This window comes from Ylistrum balloti, unplaced genomic scaffold (genome assembly GCF_031769215.1).
Source record: "Ylistrum balloti isolate Yb309-2 unplaced genomic scaffold, AGI_CSIRO_Ybal_v1 Utg370272, whole genome shotgun sequence".
In the NCBI taxonomy this organism is placed as follows: Eukaryota; Metazoa; Mollusca; class Bivalvia; order Pectinida; family Pectinidae; genus Ylistrum; species Ylistrum balloti.
The window spans coordinates 19,547-34,468 of NW_026782211.1; the positions used below are offsets into that span (position 1 = coordinate 19,547).

Below are 14,922 nucleotides of genomic sequence, written 5' to 3' on the forward strand. Positions count from 1 at the left end.
AACAATTACACAGATAAGCTCAAACAATTACACAACCACGCTCAAACAATTACACAGCCACGCTCAAACAATTACACAGATAGGCTCAAACAATTACACAGGCTCGCTCAAACAATTACACAGCCACGCTCTAACAATTATACAGCCACGCTCAAACAATTACACAGACAAGCTCAAACAATTACACAGGCACGCTCAAACAATTACACAGCCACGCTCTAACAATTACACAACCACGCTCAAACAATGACACAGACAAGCTCAAACAATTACACAGCCACGCTCAAACAATTACACAGACGCGCTCTAACAATTACACATACCCGCTCTAACAAGTACACAGACACGCCCAAACGATGACACAGAGCAATTTATCAGATGTGACTGGATGATGATGCTGTTTTTCATGTTGACATTTGTTAAACAAATACAACAAGGACACTTTTACATTATGAAAGTATACTGACTTTATATAAACAACATATAAATAAAATATGAGAATGATTCATGAGTATTCACAGTATATACTTGACCTGCTTCAAAGGCTTCTGTGTTCCTTTAACCAATTTCAAAACACACTTGTATGATAAAATATGTACAAATGAAGATTTCCAATGGATACTGGTTTTAAAACTCTGCTACTTAAATAGCAATCAATATGATATAGAAAATCCAGAACACCTTAACACTAGACATTCCTTAAATGGCCTTGATGTCCATCATTTTGATCGTTACGGTATACGATGGACGAATGCCGTATTATATAATCAACATCGTTATTGAGCGTTGGGTGTTTAGTAAGCATTTCTTAAATACCAATTTGTATCATGGCTGACGTCTGTTTTAAATCCAAGTTTGTCCATAGATTCACACACGTATTCGTAGTCCTGGCATTAGTCCTGTTTATCTGGACGGGTCAGTTCCTCAGGTCTATAAATAGAAGAAATGTAAGTAGCATGATTAAATAACGATATATTTCGTGGAAGTCAGTTTTAATGCTTTTTTTTCCCAAAAATATACAATTTCGTGGTCAGTTGATTTCACAGATAAATAAATCTTAATCAGCTTAATCATATTCATTTTAAACAGATTTTTGACATTTGAATTTGTGGATTAAAAGTTTCCTCGAAATCAACGAAAATAAATCCCCCAGGAAAATTTTTAATTTTACATTAATTTATAATTGTTAAGTGTATGCTTATACTGCCCGTCCATATATTCAAAGAAATAGATATTTCACGTTTATTTCGATTTGATCAGTGTCGTAGCATCTGCGCATGCTCAGTCATATAGGACAAAAATAGTGTTGTCATGATACCGAAGGCGTCTTTAAGAAAATGTGTCACGATATTTATCACGCCATGTCGACTTAATAAGACGCCTTAACACGATATTACATGTTTCATGACAGGTCGTGTTACCATGACGACTCGTAGCGATAAATTACCATGCCAACACAAGTAGGTGGCAGTTGCATGCAACCACAGAAATGAAACAACAAATAAACAAATGTAAAAGAGCTTCAGTTTTATGTCAATCACAAGTTTTAATAGACTTACAACATCCATGATTATACCTCAGGGAACATGGTTTTATATACATATGTACAATATACACACTCTGATGTCACTCTGCTGTCCATTTAAAGGTTCATTTAATTGTTATATGTGTACATTATCATTGTACTTTCGGGTACCTATAAGCCTCAGATATTTTGTTTCACAAATAAATTGAACAATGAATATGTATGAGCGGGTGAGTGTATGCTCGTTCGTGCGTGTGTGTGTGTGTGTGTGTGTGTGTGTGTGTGTGTGTGTGTGTGTGTGTGTGTGTGTGTGTGTGTGTGTGTGTGTGTGTGTGTGTGTGTGTGTGTGTGTGTGTGAGGGTGTGTGTGTGTGTGAGGGTGGGTGTGTGTGTGTGCGAGTGTAAGCGTAAATGAGTGGAAGTACATATATATGTATTGTATTACATATGTTTATGTATTTGTATTGCTTTTGTGCCTATGAGTCGTATGGCTCACAGCAAATAAAGAATCTGAAGTTCAGCGTTTCCCTTGAGCGATTGTCGGAGGAAAACTCAATGGGGACAACAAATGTGACGTCATTGTGGAAACAGGCCCCAACCCCTGAGAGCTTGTTTCAAACCAATGTTCCAGGGTGAGTGGTCTAAAGCTAGTTATACAGTCACTGAATTGGGTCACTGAATTGGACTGAATTGGGTCACTGAATTAGGTCACTTACGTGATCTAGGTGTTAACATGAACACAGATTATCATATGTTTATAAAAAATAGCACACGTTTGTGTCAGAATACCGAGATATCCATTAGCTGTAAGGTGTATGTATAACAAATCGTGCTTTTATTTTTCTGCAGAAATCAACTACCTCGTATATTTGTATAACGCTCCCGCACACTTTGGATAAAAAACTTCATACCAGCTTCAAAGCACGCTCAAAAGACAAATAAACAGATGATTAAAAAAACCAAAATGTTGATAATATAAAACGTTGAGGCAATATGTAAGTTTGGTGAAAATCGCCTGTCACTAGCAGTCAGTATTTTCTTCATTAATGTTGATAATTTTAGGGACAGAAGAATTTTTGAATTAAAAATGGAGTATAAAAAGAATCAATGGATTTGTTTCAGACTAGATTACAATGAAAAGACTTACGTCGGTTTCTTTATGAACCTGCCATCATTTTCGCAAATTCTGCAATATTAAACAAAACAAATCCATTACGTCACTTATATACAGCGTATAAGAACATACGTCATAGTTGGAAGGGTCACGTGTGTTACATCTACTTTGTTTGACCATATATGGAATTACCGGTTTTATTTGAGCAATTAAATCAGAAAAAACATATGATCTATGACAATAAGTATATTGACTGTACTTTACTTTTGTGATAAGACAAACATTATTTACCTTCATAATTAATTTTTCCGTCCCCATCAACATCTGCCTCCTGAATCATAGAGTTTATTTCTTCATTGGTGAGTTTCTCGCCGAGGTTAGTCATTGCATCGCGCAGTTCATCGTGTGTGATATACCCGTTACCGTCGTCATCAAATATTTTAAACGCTTCTTTAAGTTCTGCCATTTGAGTTTCCGAACTTATATCCTTTGTATATCCTTCCATCATTTTAAGGAATTCCTGAAAGTCGAGCTTGCCGTTTCCTGTGTAAATTTTTTATTTCGTTTAACATATATTTCTTCGATGATCTTGTTTATGCATGTTTAAAGAAATCATGTGCAGTTCCCATGTCACGGTTCAAAGCATCTTTATACATTCAAAACTAACATTAATATAAAATAGCATTCGCCTCTCATTAATTAAGTATTGCAATGAAGATACCTGTATATTTACCGCATCGATTACGTATCATATGTGTAAACATTTCATATTAATTCTATCGCTGGTAACTACTTGGAAGAAGATCGAAACTTACTATCGATGTCAGAATTGTTAATGATATCTAATAGATCAGCATCCGTTGGATTCTTTCCCATCTGTCGCAGAATTGTACCGAGTTCCATCGCGTCGATCACACCGTCCATGTTTTTGTCGAAAAGAGAGAACACGTCTTTGTATTCTGGAATGTGAATCAAGAAATGTCAGGGGGTGTACCAAATGAAATGTTCTTATAACACAACCAGTAGAAGATTAGAGTGTGACGTTTCGATGACTACACGGTCACCATCATCTATAACACAACCAGTAGAAGATTTGAGTGTGACGTTTCGATGACTACACGGTCACCATCATCTTATAACACAACCAGTAGAAGATTTGAGTGTGACGTTTCGATGACTACACGGTCACCATCATCTTATAACACAACCAGTAGAAGATAAGAGTGTGACGTTTCGATGACTACACGGTCACCTTCATCTTATAACACAACCAGTAGAAGATAAGAGTGTGACGTTTCGATGACTACATAGTCACCTTCATCTTATAACACAACCAGTAGAAGATTAGAGTACCTTGATAATCTATTTTTATGATCCTTAAAGGATCTAATGCATTTCCGAATATACTCGTGACGTTATATTGTTTGATAACCGAGATCCATGGACTTTACAATGCCTCCAATAGGAATCTAACCTGGGATTTCCAGCTTGCCAATCTTATCCTGAATCGATCGAGCTAAAGATGAAATATCTCTTGCCGAACGGTATATAACGACCAACGTTAATCAGGTTCCAATCACAAAAACCAATGTGTAACATACAGGTTATTTACATAACAAAGACAACAATGTGTAACATACAGGTTATTTACATAACAAAGACATAATGTGTAACATACAGGTTATTTACATAACAAAGACAACAATGTGTAACATACAGGTTATTTACATAACAAAGACATAATGTGTAACATACAGGTTATTTACATAACAAAGACAACAATGTGTAAGATACAGGTTATTTACATAACAAAGACAACAATGTGTAACATACAGGTTATTTACATAACAAAGACAACAATGTGTAACATCCCTGACACCTGTGTAACAAACACAAGAGCAATTGACATCCCTGCCATCTGTGACACAAACACAAGAGCGAGTGACATCCCTGTAATTTGTGTAACAAACACAAGAGCGGGTGACATCTTTGCCATCTGTGTAACAGACACAAGAGCGGGAGACATCCCTGTCATCTGTGTAACAAACACAACCTCGGGTGACATCCCTGTCATCTGTGTAACAGACACAAGAGCGAGTGACATCCCTGTAATTTGTGTAACAAACACAAGAGCGGGTGACATCTTTGCCATCTGTGTAACAAACACAAGAGCAATTGACATCCCTGCCATCTGTGACACAAACACAAGAGCGGGAGACATCCCTGTCATCTGTGTAACAAACACAACCTCGGGTGACATCCCTGTCATCTGTGTAACAGACACAAGAGCGAGTGACATCCCTGTCATCTGTGTAACAAACACAAGAGCAATTGACATCCCTGCCATCTGTGTAACAAACACAAGAGCGAGTGACATCCCTGTCATTTGTGTAACAAACACAAGAGCCAATGACATATTTGCCATCTGTGTAACAAACACAACCTCGAGTGACATCCCTGCCATCTGTGTAACAAACACAACCTCGGGTAGTGACATCCCTGTCATCTGTGTAACAAACACAAGAGCAATTGACATCCCTGCCATCTGTGACACAAACACAAGAGCGGGAGACATCCCTGTCATCTGTGTAACAAACACAACCTCGGGTGACATCCCTGTCATCTGTGTAACAGACACAAGAGCGAGTGACATCCCTGTCATCTGTGTAACATACACAAGAGCAATTGACATCCCTGCCATCTGTGTAACAAACACAAGAGCGAGTGACATCCCTGTCATTTGTGTAACAATCACAAGAGCCAATGACATATTTGCCATCTGTGTAACAAACACAACCTCGAGTGACATCCCTGCCATCTGTGTAACAAACACAACCTCGGGTAGTGACATCCCTGTCATCTGTGTAACAGACACAAGAGCGAGTGACATCCCTGTCATCTGTGTAACAAACACAAGACAAGATCTGTGTAACAAACACAAGAGCGGGTGACATCCCTGTCATCTGTGTAACAAACACAACCTCGGGTGACATCCCTGTCATCTGTGTAACAGACACAAGAGCGAGTGACATCCCTGTCATCTGTGTAACAAACACAAGAGCAATTGACATCCCTGCCATCTGTGACACAAACACAAGAGCGGGAGACATCCCTGTCATCTGTGCGGGTGACATCCCTGTCATCTGTGTAACAGACACAAGAGCGAGTGACATCCCTGTCATCTGTGTAACAAACACAAGAGCAATTGACATCCCTGCCATCTGTGTCACAAACACAAGAGCGGGTGACATCCCTGTCATCTGTGTAACAAACACAACCTCGGGTGACATCCCTGTCATCTGTTTAACAAACACAACCTCGGGTGACATCCCTGTCATCTGTGTAACAGACACAAGAGCGAGTGACATCCCTGTCATCTGTGTAACAAACACAAGAGCGGGTGACATCTTTGCCATATGTGTAACAGACACAAGAGCGAGTGACATCCCTGTCATCTGTGTAACAAACACAAGAGCAATTGACATCCCTGCCATCTGTGACACAAACACAAGAGCGGGAGACATCCCTGTCATCTGTGTAACAAACACAACCTCGGGTGACATCCCTGCCATCTGTGTAACAAACACAAGAGCGGGTGACATCCCTGTCATCTGTGTAACAAACACAACCTTGACATCCCTGTCATCTGTGTAACAAACACAAGAGCCAACGACATATTTTCCATCTGTGTAACAAACACAAGACAATCCCTGCCATCTGTGTAACAAACACAAGAACAATTGACATCCCTGCCATCTGTGTAACAAACACAGACATATTTGCCATCTGTGTAACAAACACAACCTCGAGTGACATCCCTGCCATCTGTGTAACAAACACAACCTCGGGTAGTGACATCCCCGTAATTTGTGTAACAAACACAAAAGCGAGTGACATCCCTGTCATCTGTGTAACAAACACAACCTCGGGTGACATCCCTGCCATCTGTGAAACAAACACAACCTCTGGTGACATCCCTGTTATTTATGTAACAAACACAACCTCGGATGACATCCCTGTCATCTGTTTAACAAACACAAGAGCGAGTGACATCCCTGCCATCTGTGTAACAAACACAGAAGCGAGTGACATCCCTGTCATCTGTGTAACAAACACAAGAGCCAATGACAAATTTGCCATCTGTGTAACAAACACAACCTCGGGTGACATCCCTGCCATCTGTGTAACAAACACAACCTCGGGTGACATCCCTTTCATCTGTGTAACAAACACAACCTCGGGTGACATCCCTGTCATCTGTGTAACAAACACAACCTCGGGTGACATCCCTGTCATCTGTTTAACAAACACAACCTCGGGTGACATCCCTGTCATCTGTGTAACAAACACAACCTCGGGTGACATCCCTGTCATCTGTGTAACAAACACAAGAGCCAATGACAAATTTGCCATCTGTGTAACAAACACAACCTCGGGTGACATCCCTGTCATCTGTGTAACAAGGTGACATCCCTGTCATCTGTTTAACAAACACTAGCGCGAGTGACATCCCTGTCATCTGTTTAACAAACACAACCTCGGATGACATCCCTGTCATCTGTGTAACAAACACAAGAGCCAATGACAAATTTGCCATCTGTGTAACAAACACAACCTCGGGTGACATCCCTGTCATCTGTGTAACAAGGTGACATCCCTGTCATCTGTTTAACAAACACTAGCGCGAGTGACATCCCTGTCATCTGTTTAACAAACACAACCTCGGATGACATCCCTGTCATCTGTGTAACAAAGTGACATCCCTGTCATCTGTGTAACAAACACAAGAGCGAGTGACATCCCTGTAATTTGTGTAACAAAACACAACCTCGGGTGGTGACATACCTGTAATTTATGTAACAGACACAAGAGCGAGTGACATCCCTGTCGTCTGTGTAACAAACAAAGGAGCGGGTGACATCCTTGCTCTCTGTGTTTCAAAATCCACAAAGTGTGACATCCCTGTTTTCTTTGTAACAACATATGACATCCGTGTTATCTAATGAAGGTAAGTTTGGTATTGAAGGCTATTTACAAAAGTTCTTTTGTTTTAACAAATTTTGACATAGTTATATAAGTATTTGTGACACGTCTGTCTTTGATAGTGTTGTCAGAAGATGAGATCACGTACCTGCAATCTTTTCATGTGATAAATTCTCCACCTAAAACAATAATAAAATAATTAATTGCGAGAATCTGATCGTCGATGTGATATTACATTTACGTAATATCAAGACTGATGGTTGTACTATTTAAGAAGGAAAAGAAATATTACAGCGGTACTCTAGTAAGATACTGTGTTCCGCTTCATTGGTTGTCGCGATGACGGAACTCTAGGCCTATAAAAAATACATCATCAAAATTCACCTTGCAAAAATTTCGATATTTTTGAATGTTTTACATAAAAAAAATCTTTGTTAGTTTTGCTGATCTTACAAGAGAATTCCTGTTAGAACGGCACATTAAAACTAGAAAAGAACGTAAATGAGAAGGGCGAGAGATGTAAACTGTATATATTACAGAGCAGTATATAAATTATTTACGTGGTGTTTTTCAATTCTAAGATAACTGCAGTTTATTCTGAATGAAATTTAGTCGTCTTAAACATGAACATGTTGAAATGCAATATATACATCCAACAATTATATTTCGTGTAGATGTGTAATTTCCTAAATAAAATAAAAAATCTCACTAAAATCAACTCTATGAGAAAATCTGGGTGTTTTGTCCTTTTATCAACACTACAGGTACCACTACTAGTGAACTTTGAACTTTAAATGATTTATTTCATTTAAAGTCAACAATGTCAGATGCTACAATGCAGTATTTGTAGCGTAATCGAGTTAAATTTTCAAACACACAGATACGTGTATCAATAATGTTTAAACTTACCATTTCTATGGATTTATAAGCACAGAAACCTTGTAAAACCAGAAGCGGATATCATAAAATAACAATATATTGTAACTAAAATCGCACGGGGTGTAATGAGCACGACCATTTAACCGACATACCATGCAATCACTGGCGCGAGGTAAGCTGAACAGTAGTAATTGTTTACAATTCAGTTACAATGTATTCGGTCAGATGTTGATACGTGTGACAAAAGAAACAAAGGAAATAGTGAACAGAGCTTGTGTTGCCATAAATAACGACAATAAAACACATCTAGATACTTACAGTAAACAATAGCAATAACCATACTTAATTATGAACCGTTGACATGATTATTGAGAAAAGCTCTACTCCTGAGATATACATAAGTTTTCAGTACTGGAAAAAGAAAAGGTTTAAGCAATATGTATCATTTAGTTTTCATTCATAAAACAATACCAGTTACCAACAGTTACTGTACCGACGTTCCACCGTCATAAACGCAACGTCGATGTTTCGGGCACTCTAAAATCTAACGATTCATACTGACACGTGCATAAAGATTGTACCAAAGACTCATAAAGTGAATAACACCTTTTAACACAAACTAGAATAGGTTATTAAGACAAACAATAGACCATACTGCATCGTACAGCTGTCTCGTCCTTCTAAGACTCAATACATCATACATCTGTTCCGTCCTTCTAAGACTCGTCAGTGATGCTAAGGGCTAAAATTTTAAACCTAGGAGGCGACTAAGAAAAACCCAAAGTTATCGAAAGAAATATTAAAATCTAGATTGGAAGGTGCACTAATCTTCTAATTCAGTGATTTTCGTAAGTTTCAAATACGTTATAATTTTAGAAGAACGTCAGATATATATGAATATATTCTGAACATTCCCACAAATATGGATGGTTAATCATCGATTTCTTATTACATAGTTTCAAATAAATAATAATTACACTGCTGTATCAAAGAACGTTTACAGTGCGTGAAATAATTCTACCCTCTAAATATGTGTGTTATTAATCATAATGCATTGCTTTGTTATGTAGACACAATAATAAAACATGTTATGACTTTACTTGACGGTATTAGTCAGCTGACACTTGTTTGAGACTCGGTATATCATGATATGCCCTGTTATTCCTGATTGGTTATCTGATTTGATCGATTTTAGGATCGATTGACGAGCCTCGTTGTCAGAAACAGATCCGCTCCTTCAGGTCAGCAGGACGGGAAGGGCTTTGTTTCAAACAACATAATTAATCTAATGAGCTTGCTTGTTTTCCTAAGAAACAACAACAACAATACTAGTTAAACGTTAGCCCACATATTTCATTCGTCGTATTTCAATATGCTGGTAAGTCATTTGATTCAGGAATAAAAACAATGAATTGAAATTCAATAAGCATTGTAACAAAAAAAGAGTAAAGCTACTTAACAACGTTTGATATCTTATTTAAAAGTATTCGAGATATAACACATTTAACATGTAATAAATGATTGGAATAAATTTAATTTAGTTCCTTATCTAATAAATTATGTTTTTGATCATTTCGGAGACGAACGATGAGAGAAAAGTGTGTTATACATTAACAGATTGCACTAAAGACACACAAGCGAAGGGCACTATTTAGCATAATTCAGACTCAAAAACAAAAGTGACAAATATGAATTAAAATGAATTACACAGCTGTTTTGTCCCTCTGTGGCTAATGATAGGAGCTTTATCGTGAAAACGTAGGAGACGACTGGTGGATTTTCATAGCGATCGAGTCAACATCTAGATAGGGGGGTGCACTAGCCCCTTGTTGCAGTAGTTTTTACAATGTTTGATAATTTCAGCAGAATTTCAAGTACTAGTTTATGTTCTGTCATTACGGAATATTTTCCAGCTCCTCGTTGATGACTTTGTGAAACATATGAAATTGATTCCACGTTTATCCAGTGAAGAATGTTCTATGCCAATTACGACCATAAGACGATAATATTTGGCCTACATTTTCATGACACCATAAAGTATTACTGAACCGTGAGTCTGCTATGTGATAGGACTTTAATATTGTGTATATGTGCTTGTGTCATTCTTGATATCACAGGGCCATATCATAAAACCTTGAAGGGAAATAATAATCAGTTCTTGTTTTTTTTTCAAGAGTGTCTTGTCTTTATTTCCACAAAGCAAATTGTAATTTTGAGATTTAATTTCGGTTTTCCTGCACACGCCGACATTGACATACATTACATCTAATAGAGATTGATTTAAGTTTTGATAAGTTATTCAGAATTACATGTGGTAAAATAAATTTAGAAATATGAATTAATAAAAATAATTTCAATTTAAAAATCTAACACATTTCTGAATTTCGTAATCTAGTACGTCTCCAAATCTAGTAATTTCGTACTTTTCCGAATTTTGTTATCTGTATATCTCTAAATTTGGAAATCTAGTACGCCCCTGAATGAAGTAAGCTAGCCCATATTTGAATTCAGTAATGTAGTTATGTCTCTAAATTTGGAAATATAGTACATGCCTGAAATAAGTGCATCTCTGAATTTAATTGAAAACCCTCTGAAAATAAAGTTAAAACTCCATTGGCACTGAAGATTCAAAACGCTTCGATGGGTTCAACAACACTGTCAGTGTGCTCAACATGGACCCAAAAAACGTCACGATATCAGAGCTGTGAAGTCTATTCCTCACTGTTTGTGCAGAAATTCTTTTTCCAGTAGCTTGACAGAAGTCGTTATTCAACCTGATTTCGCCTAGCAAGGGTGCTTAAATAACGACTCTGACGGGCTGTCGTACTCCATAGTCTACCTGATCGAGGTTTCTCGGTGACGTTTCCGGTCATCTGGAATCGATTCCACAATCGAGAAATGACACTCTATAATACATTGAAGTGTGTAGCCACAATTTGTTGTGATTGTTCTACTTGAAGAATCCCGACTTCTCGACCAGCCTCTGCAGCTGTTATGGGATGTCTCAAGTTATTAAATGTTCAAAGAAGGGTGCAAAATGACAGGACATTAAAAAGAAACACACAATTTCAAAATTTAGTGATTGATTTGACGTTAAGTCTACAAAGACTTTCACTAAAACCACAATTGACACTATAATTCTAACTCTGTGTCACATGATTTCTTGCCGCACGTTTACTGTAGGTTGCACGGGTAAATCGTTACTGGATAGTTATTGTGTATAAATTGGTGATAACAGTGGCCAAGGAGTGTCAAGCTGAATTTATTCTAATGACAGAAAAAAATCTATATATCTATGATGCTTAACTTTTTGAGTCCCGTATATCAAGACTACTTTTCCGAGAAATAAAAAAAATCCAGTATCAATTTTTTTTCTGAATGTGTTTTTTGAAAGGTTTTATTTAGAAAGTAGATTAGAGGATAAACAAAAAACTTTTTTCCGGTACAGACGTCGTAGTATGTGTAAAAGGAAACTATTCATTTCAATATACCATTATCATTTTTTCCTGATACAAATGATACAAAATAATATTCAATTAAACTATGACAAAATATGAGCAAAAGAAAGATTTACACGGAGACTCATGAAAAAGTACAAGGAGAATAAGACCAGGTGTTCCCAGAGAGTAAGCGTTTTTGTTAGCTACGCGTAATGCTCAATGTTAGGAGTCGTTAATGTCAGAAAAATATCTCATCAATAATGGTGGTGGAAATGAAACTACAGCACAAAAACTATTAGCTGAAACAGGATAACAGAAAATAGACACATAAGGTATTATATGAGTTTTTTATTATTGTTATAACAGTTCAATAACTTAGTAACAAATTGCTGCATTTGCACATCGAAGTTGATCTTCTGAAATGACGTCTTTCTCCATGATTTGAAATCCATGCTTAATGAGGAGGAGGAGGAGTGGGGCCTAAAATACATAAATAATTCATTTCAGTCACATGACATCCAGTATTGTTGTCCATGGTTACTTGAGTCACTTTCTGTTTGTGTTGGATTTATTCAATGAATTAATGAAGTAAAATTATACATACTACTCACATACCCTAGTATGTGAAATGGAACTGTTGTTTATTCTCTTTTTAGTCGTGTTACCTTTCAGTACTTGATTTGACTGGCTGTTATCATCTTCGCGAATTCTGAAAAAAAATAATGAAAAAAAGAAAAAAAACTTGTATTAAGTTTTCGAAGTGGTGTGACATTGTGTTTATATTGTTAAATGATCACGATATATCATATTCGTTGCTCGTATTTTTTAACAGATACTTTTAAATTATACGCGATACTAAATTAGCATTATCAATTCAATGCAGCATTAATGTATCAGGTGTATGCCAGGTGTGAACACTATAAACAGTGTATTTGACGTTATCCAGCACAGCAAAAAAGGTAAACAAAAACATACAGAATAAGCATTTACCACAAACCATTATCAAAACATCGGCTACTGTTCGTAGTGTATGAAGTCAGTATAACAATCTTATTGTGATTCTGGTTTCTCAAGAAGCTGGAATTGATGAACCACTAAATACTTCTTCCGCTTTGTACCCTACCAGACATCATTTTAAACTAAAATAAAATTTTCCTTCTTTTATTAGGACAAATTTCTTTTCAAACATTGGTGAACGATTTGGTTGTAAACTATACGGACGGACATGTCGTGAGAAAATTATGTCCGGGTCAATCGAGAAATGTCGAATTTCTGGTTTAAAAAAAATTCTTTAATTATGGCGGTTATTTTTTCCAACACACCCTGGTCATAGCGAGGGGACAAAACAACAAAGAAAGCACCAACATATCAACATAATTACAATTCAAATTTCATAAAACTATGTTGAAATATGAGCAAAACGGAGATTTACACTGCGACTCTTGAAAAAGTACAAGAAGAAGAAGACCAGGTGTTCCGGAAAAGTAAGCGTCCTTGGCTTTATCGACGACACCCGATATGTCTCGTTCTCAAATGAGAAAAAGGTATACAACAATGATACCAACAGGCAAACTAACGAGCATCAATCACGTCCAGCTTCATGTCACACAAAGAAATATTTCTCACTGAGATCACTATGGCGACCATAAATATCACGTATAGTCCATCACTGTGTGAGTTCACATAAGTATAACGATGACTTCTTCTCTTAAACCACAGTTGTATTAACAATGCCCATTATATGTACCAAACAGAAATAGAAATTTCAGCGATACCAAGAAGGAAAATTTTCCACCAAGCTGTATGATAAACATGATAATTTGTGAAATTTCCATTTGTGAATAGTTGCATGCCTTCATCCCCAACCCATGGTATTTACGATATCACGATTTCCATGCAAAATGTCAGCAATTGACAGACAAAGTCACTACACATCGTTTCGAAAGACGAAAGTTGACGAAGAATATAGTGGAGTTTTACGGTCGCCATGAGGTTATTTTACCGTTGTGCGATGAGACGTCGGACGTGTTTGGTGCCCGATAGTGTGCCTGGCCGTTCCGTTATTTTACCGTTTTCTTATTTGGTCACGACATAACTTTGTTCATATTTGCTCCTAGTTTCATCGAATTATACTTTGAATTAAGAAACTGTCTGTGTTTTCTTTGATGTTTAACGATATTTTTTTATTTTCCTGAAGAAAAAGTCGCTTTCGGTCTCAGGCCTCCTTGTAGGACGACCTCGTCTCCGGCGTTTGCTTTACTTATGGTTATTTCATCTTCGTCTTTTGTATCATAAAGCATAACTTGAATATAACCATTCAATGAAATAAAATGTACATCTTTACTTGGGTAACAACAACTTACCCTCGTAATTTATCTGACCTTCCCCATCCACGCCAGCCTCTACTAACATCTCGGTGATCTCTTCGTCCGTTAGCTTTTCCCCTAAATTTGTCATAACGTGTCGCAACTCGGATTCTGCTATGAAGCCATTGCCTTCCCTGTCGAACACTTGAAACGATTCATGCAGCTCCTCGTTCGAGTCCTGTATTCCTGCTCGTGACATCATGACCGATTTAAAATCCGAAAAATCTATCCCGCGACCTAAACAAAATGTGCGAAAGACATAAATGTGAAGAACATCTACAATGCGAATTTGAAATAGACTAAATATAGCCCAGTAGTCCTTCTAGGATTCGTCAGTGAGGCGTCAGAGGGAGACACCTAGGAGAGTACTAGGGAAATTAAGAATTGATAGTGAAAACTGTCAAAACCAGGTGCACTAGAAGTAACTAACTCACACTTTGATTTTGTCATTTATCAACATGATATTTTCCTGACCAAGACAGACCTTCAAAAGGAACCTTCATGATCATTGTTACACCTATGTTATATGCAGATATGTATACCAACACATGACATAAATCTACACATTCTTATTTTGGCAAACTGTTTCTGTGTTGAAATTGCTATATATCTAAAT

At 37.2% G+C, this 14,922-nt stretch overlaps 1 protein-coding gene across 1 annotated transcript in view; it reads right to left on the reverse strand.

Annotated features, from left to right (window-relative positions):
* LOC132552712 (calcium-binding protein LPS1-alpha-like) overlaps window positions 1-14,922 on the reverse strand; it is a 28,951-nt gene that overhangs the window by 5,508 nt on the left and 8,521 nt on the right. Inside the window, exons 7-9 of the mRNA XM_060216905.1 lie at window positions 14,304-14,543; window positions 3,476-3,597; window positions 3,031-3,185 (exon numbers count right to left, since the gene is read on the reverse strand). Coding sequence (XP_060072888.1) covers window positions 3,031-3,185; window positions 3,476-3,597; window positions 14,304-14,543 — 517 coding nt within the window. The remainder of the gene's footprint in view (window positions 1-3,030; window positions 3,186-3,475; window positions 3,598-14,303; window positions 14,544-14,922) is intronic.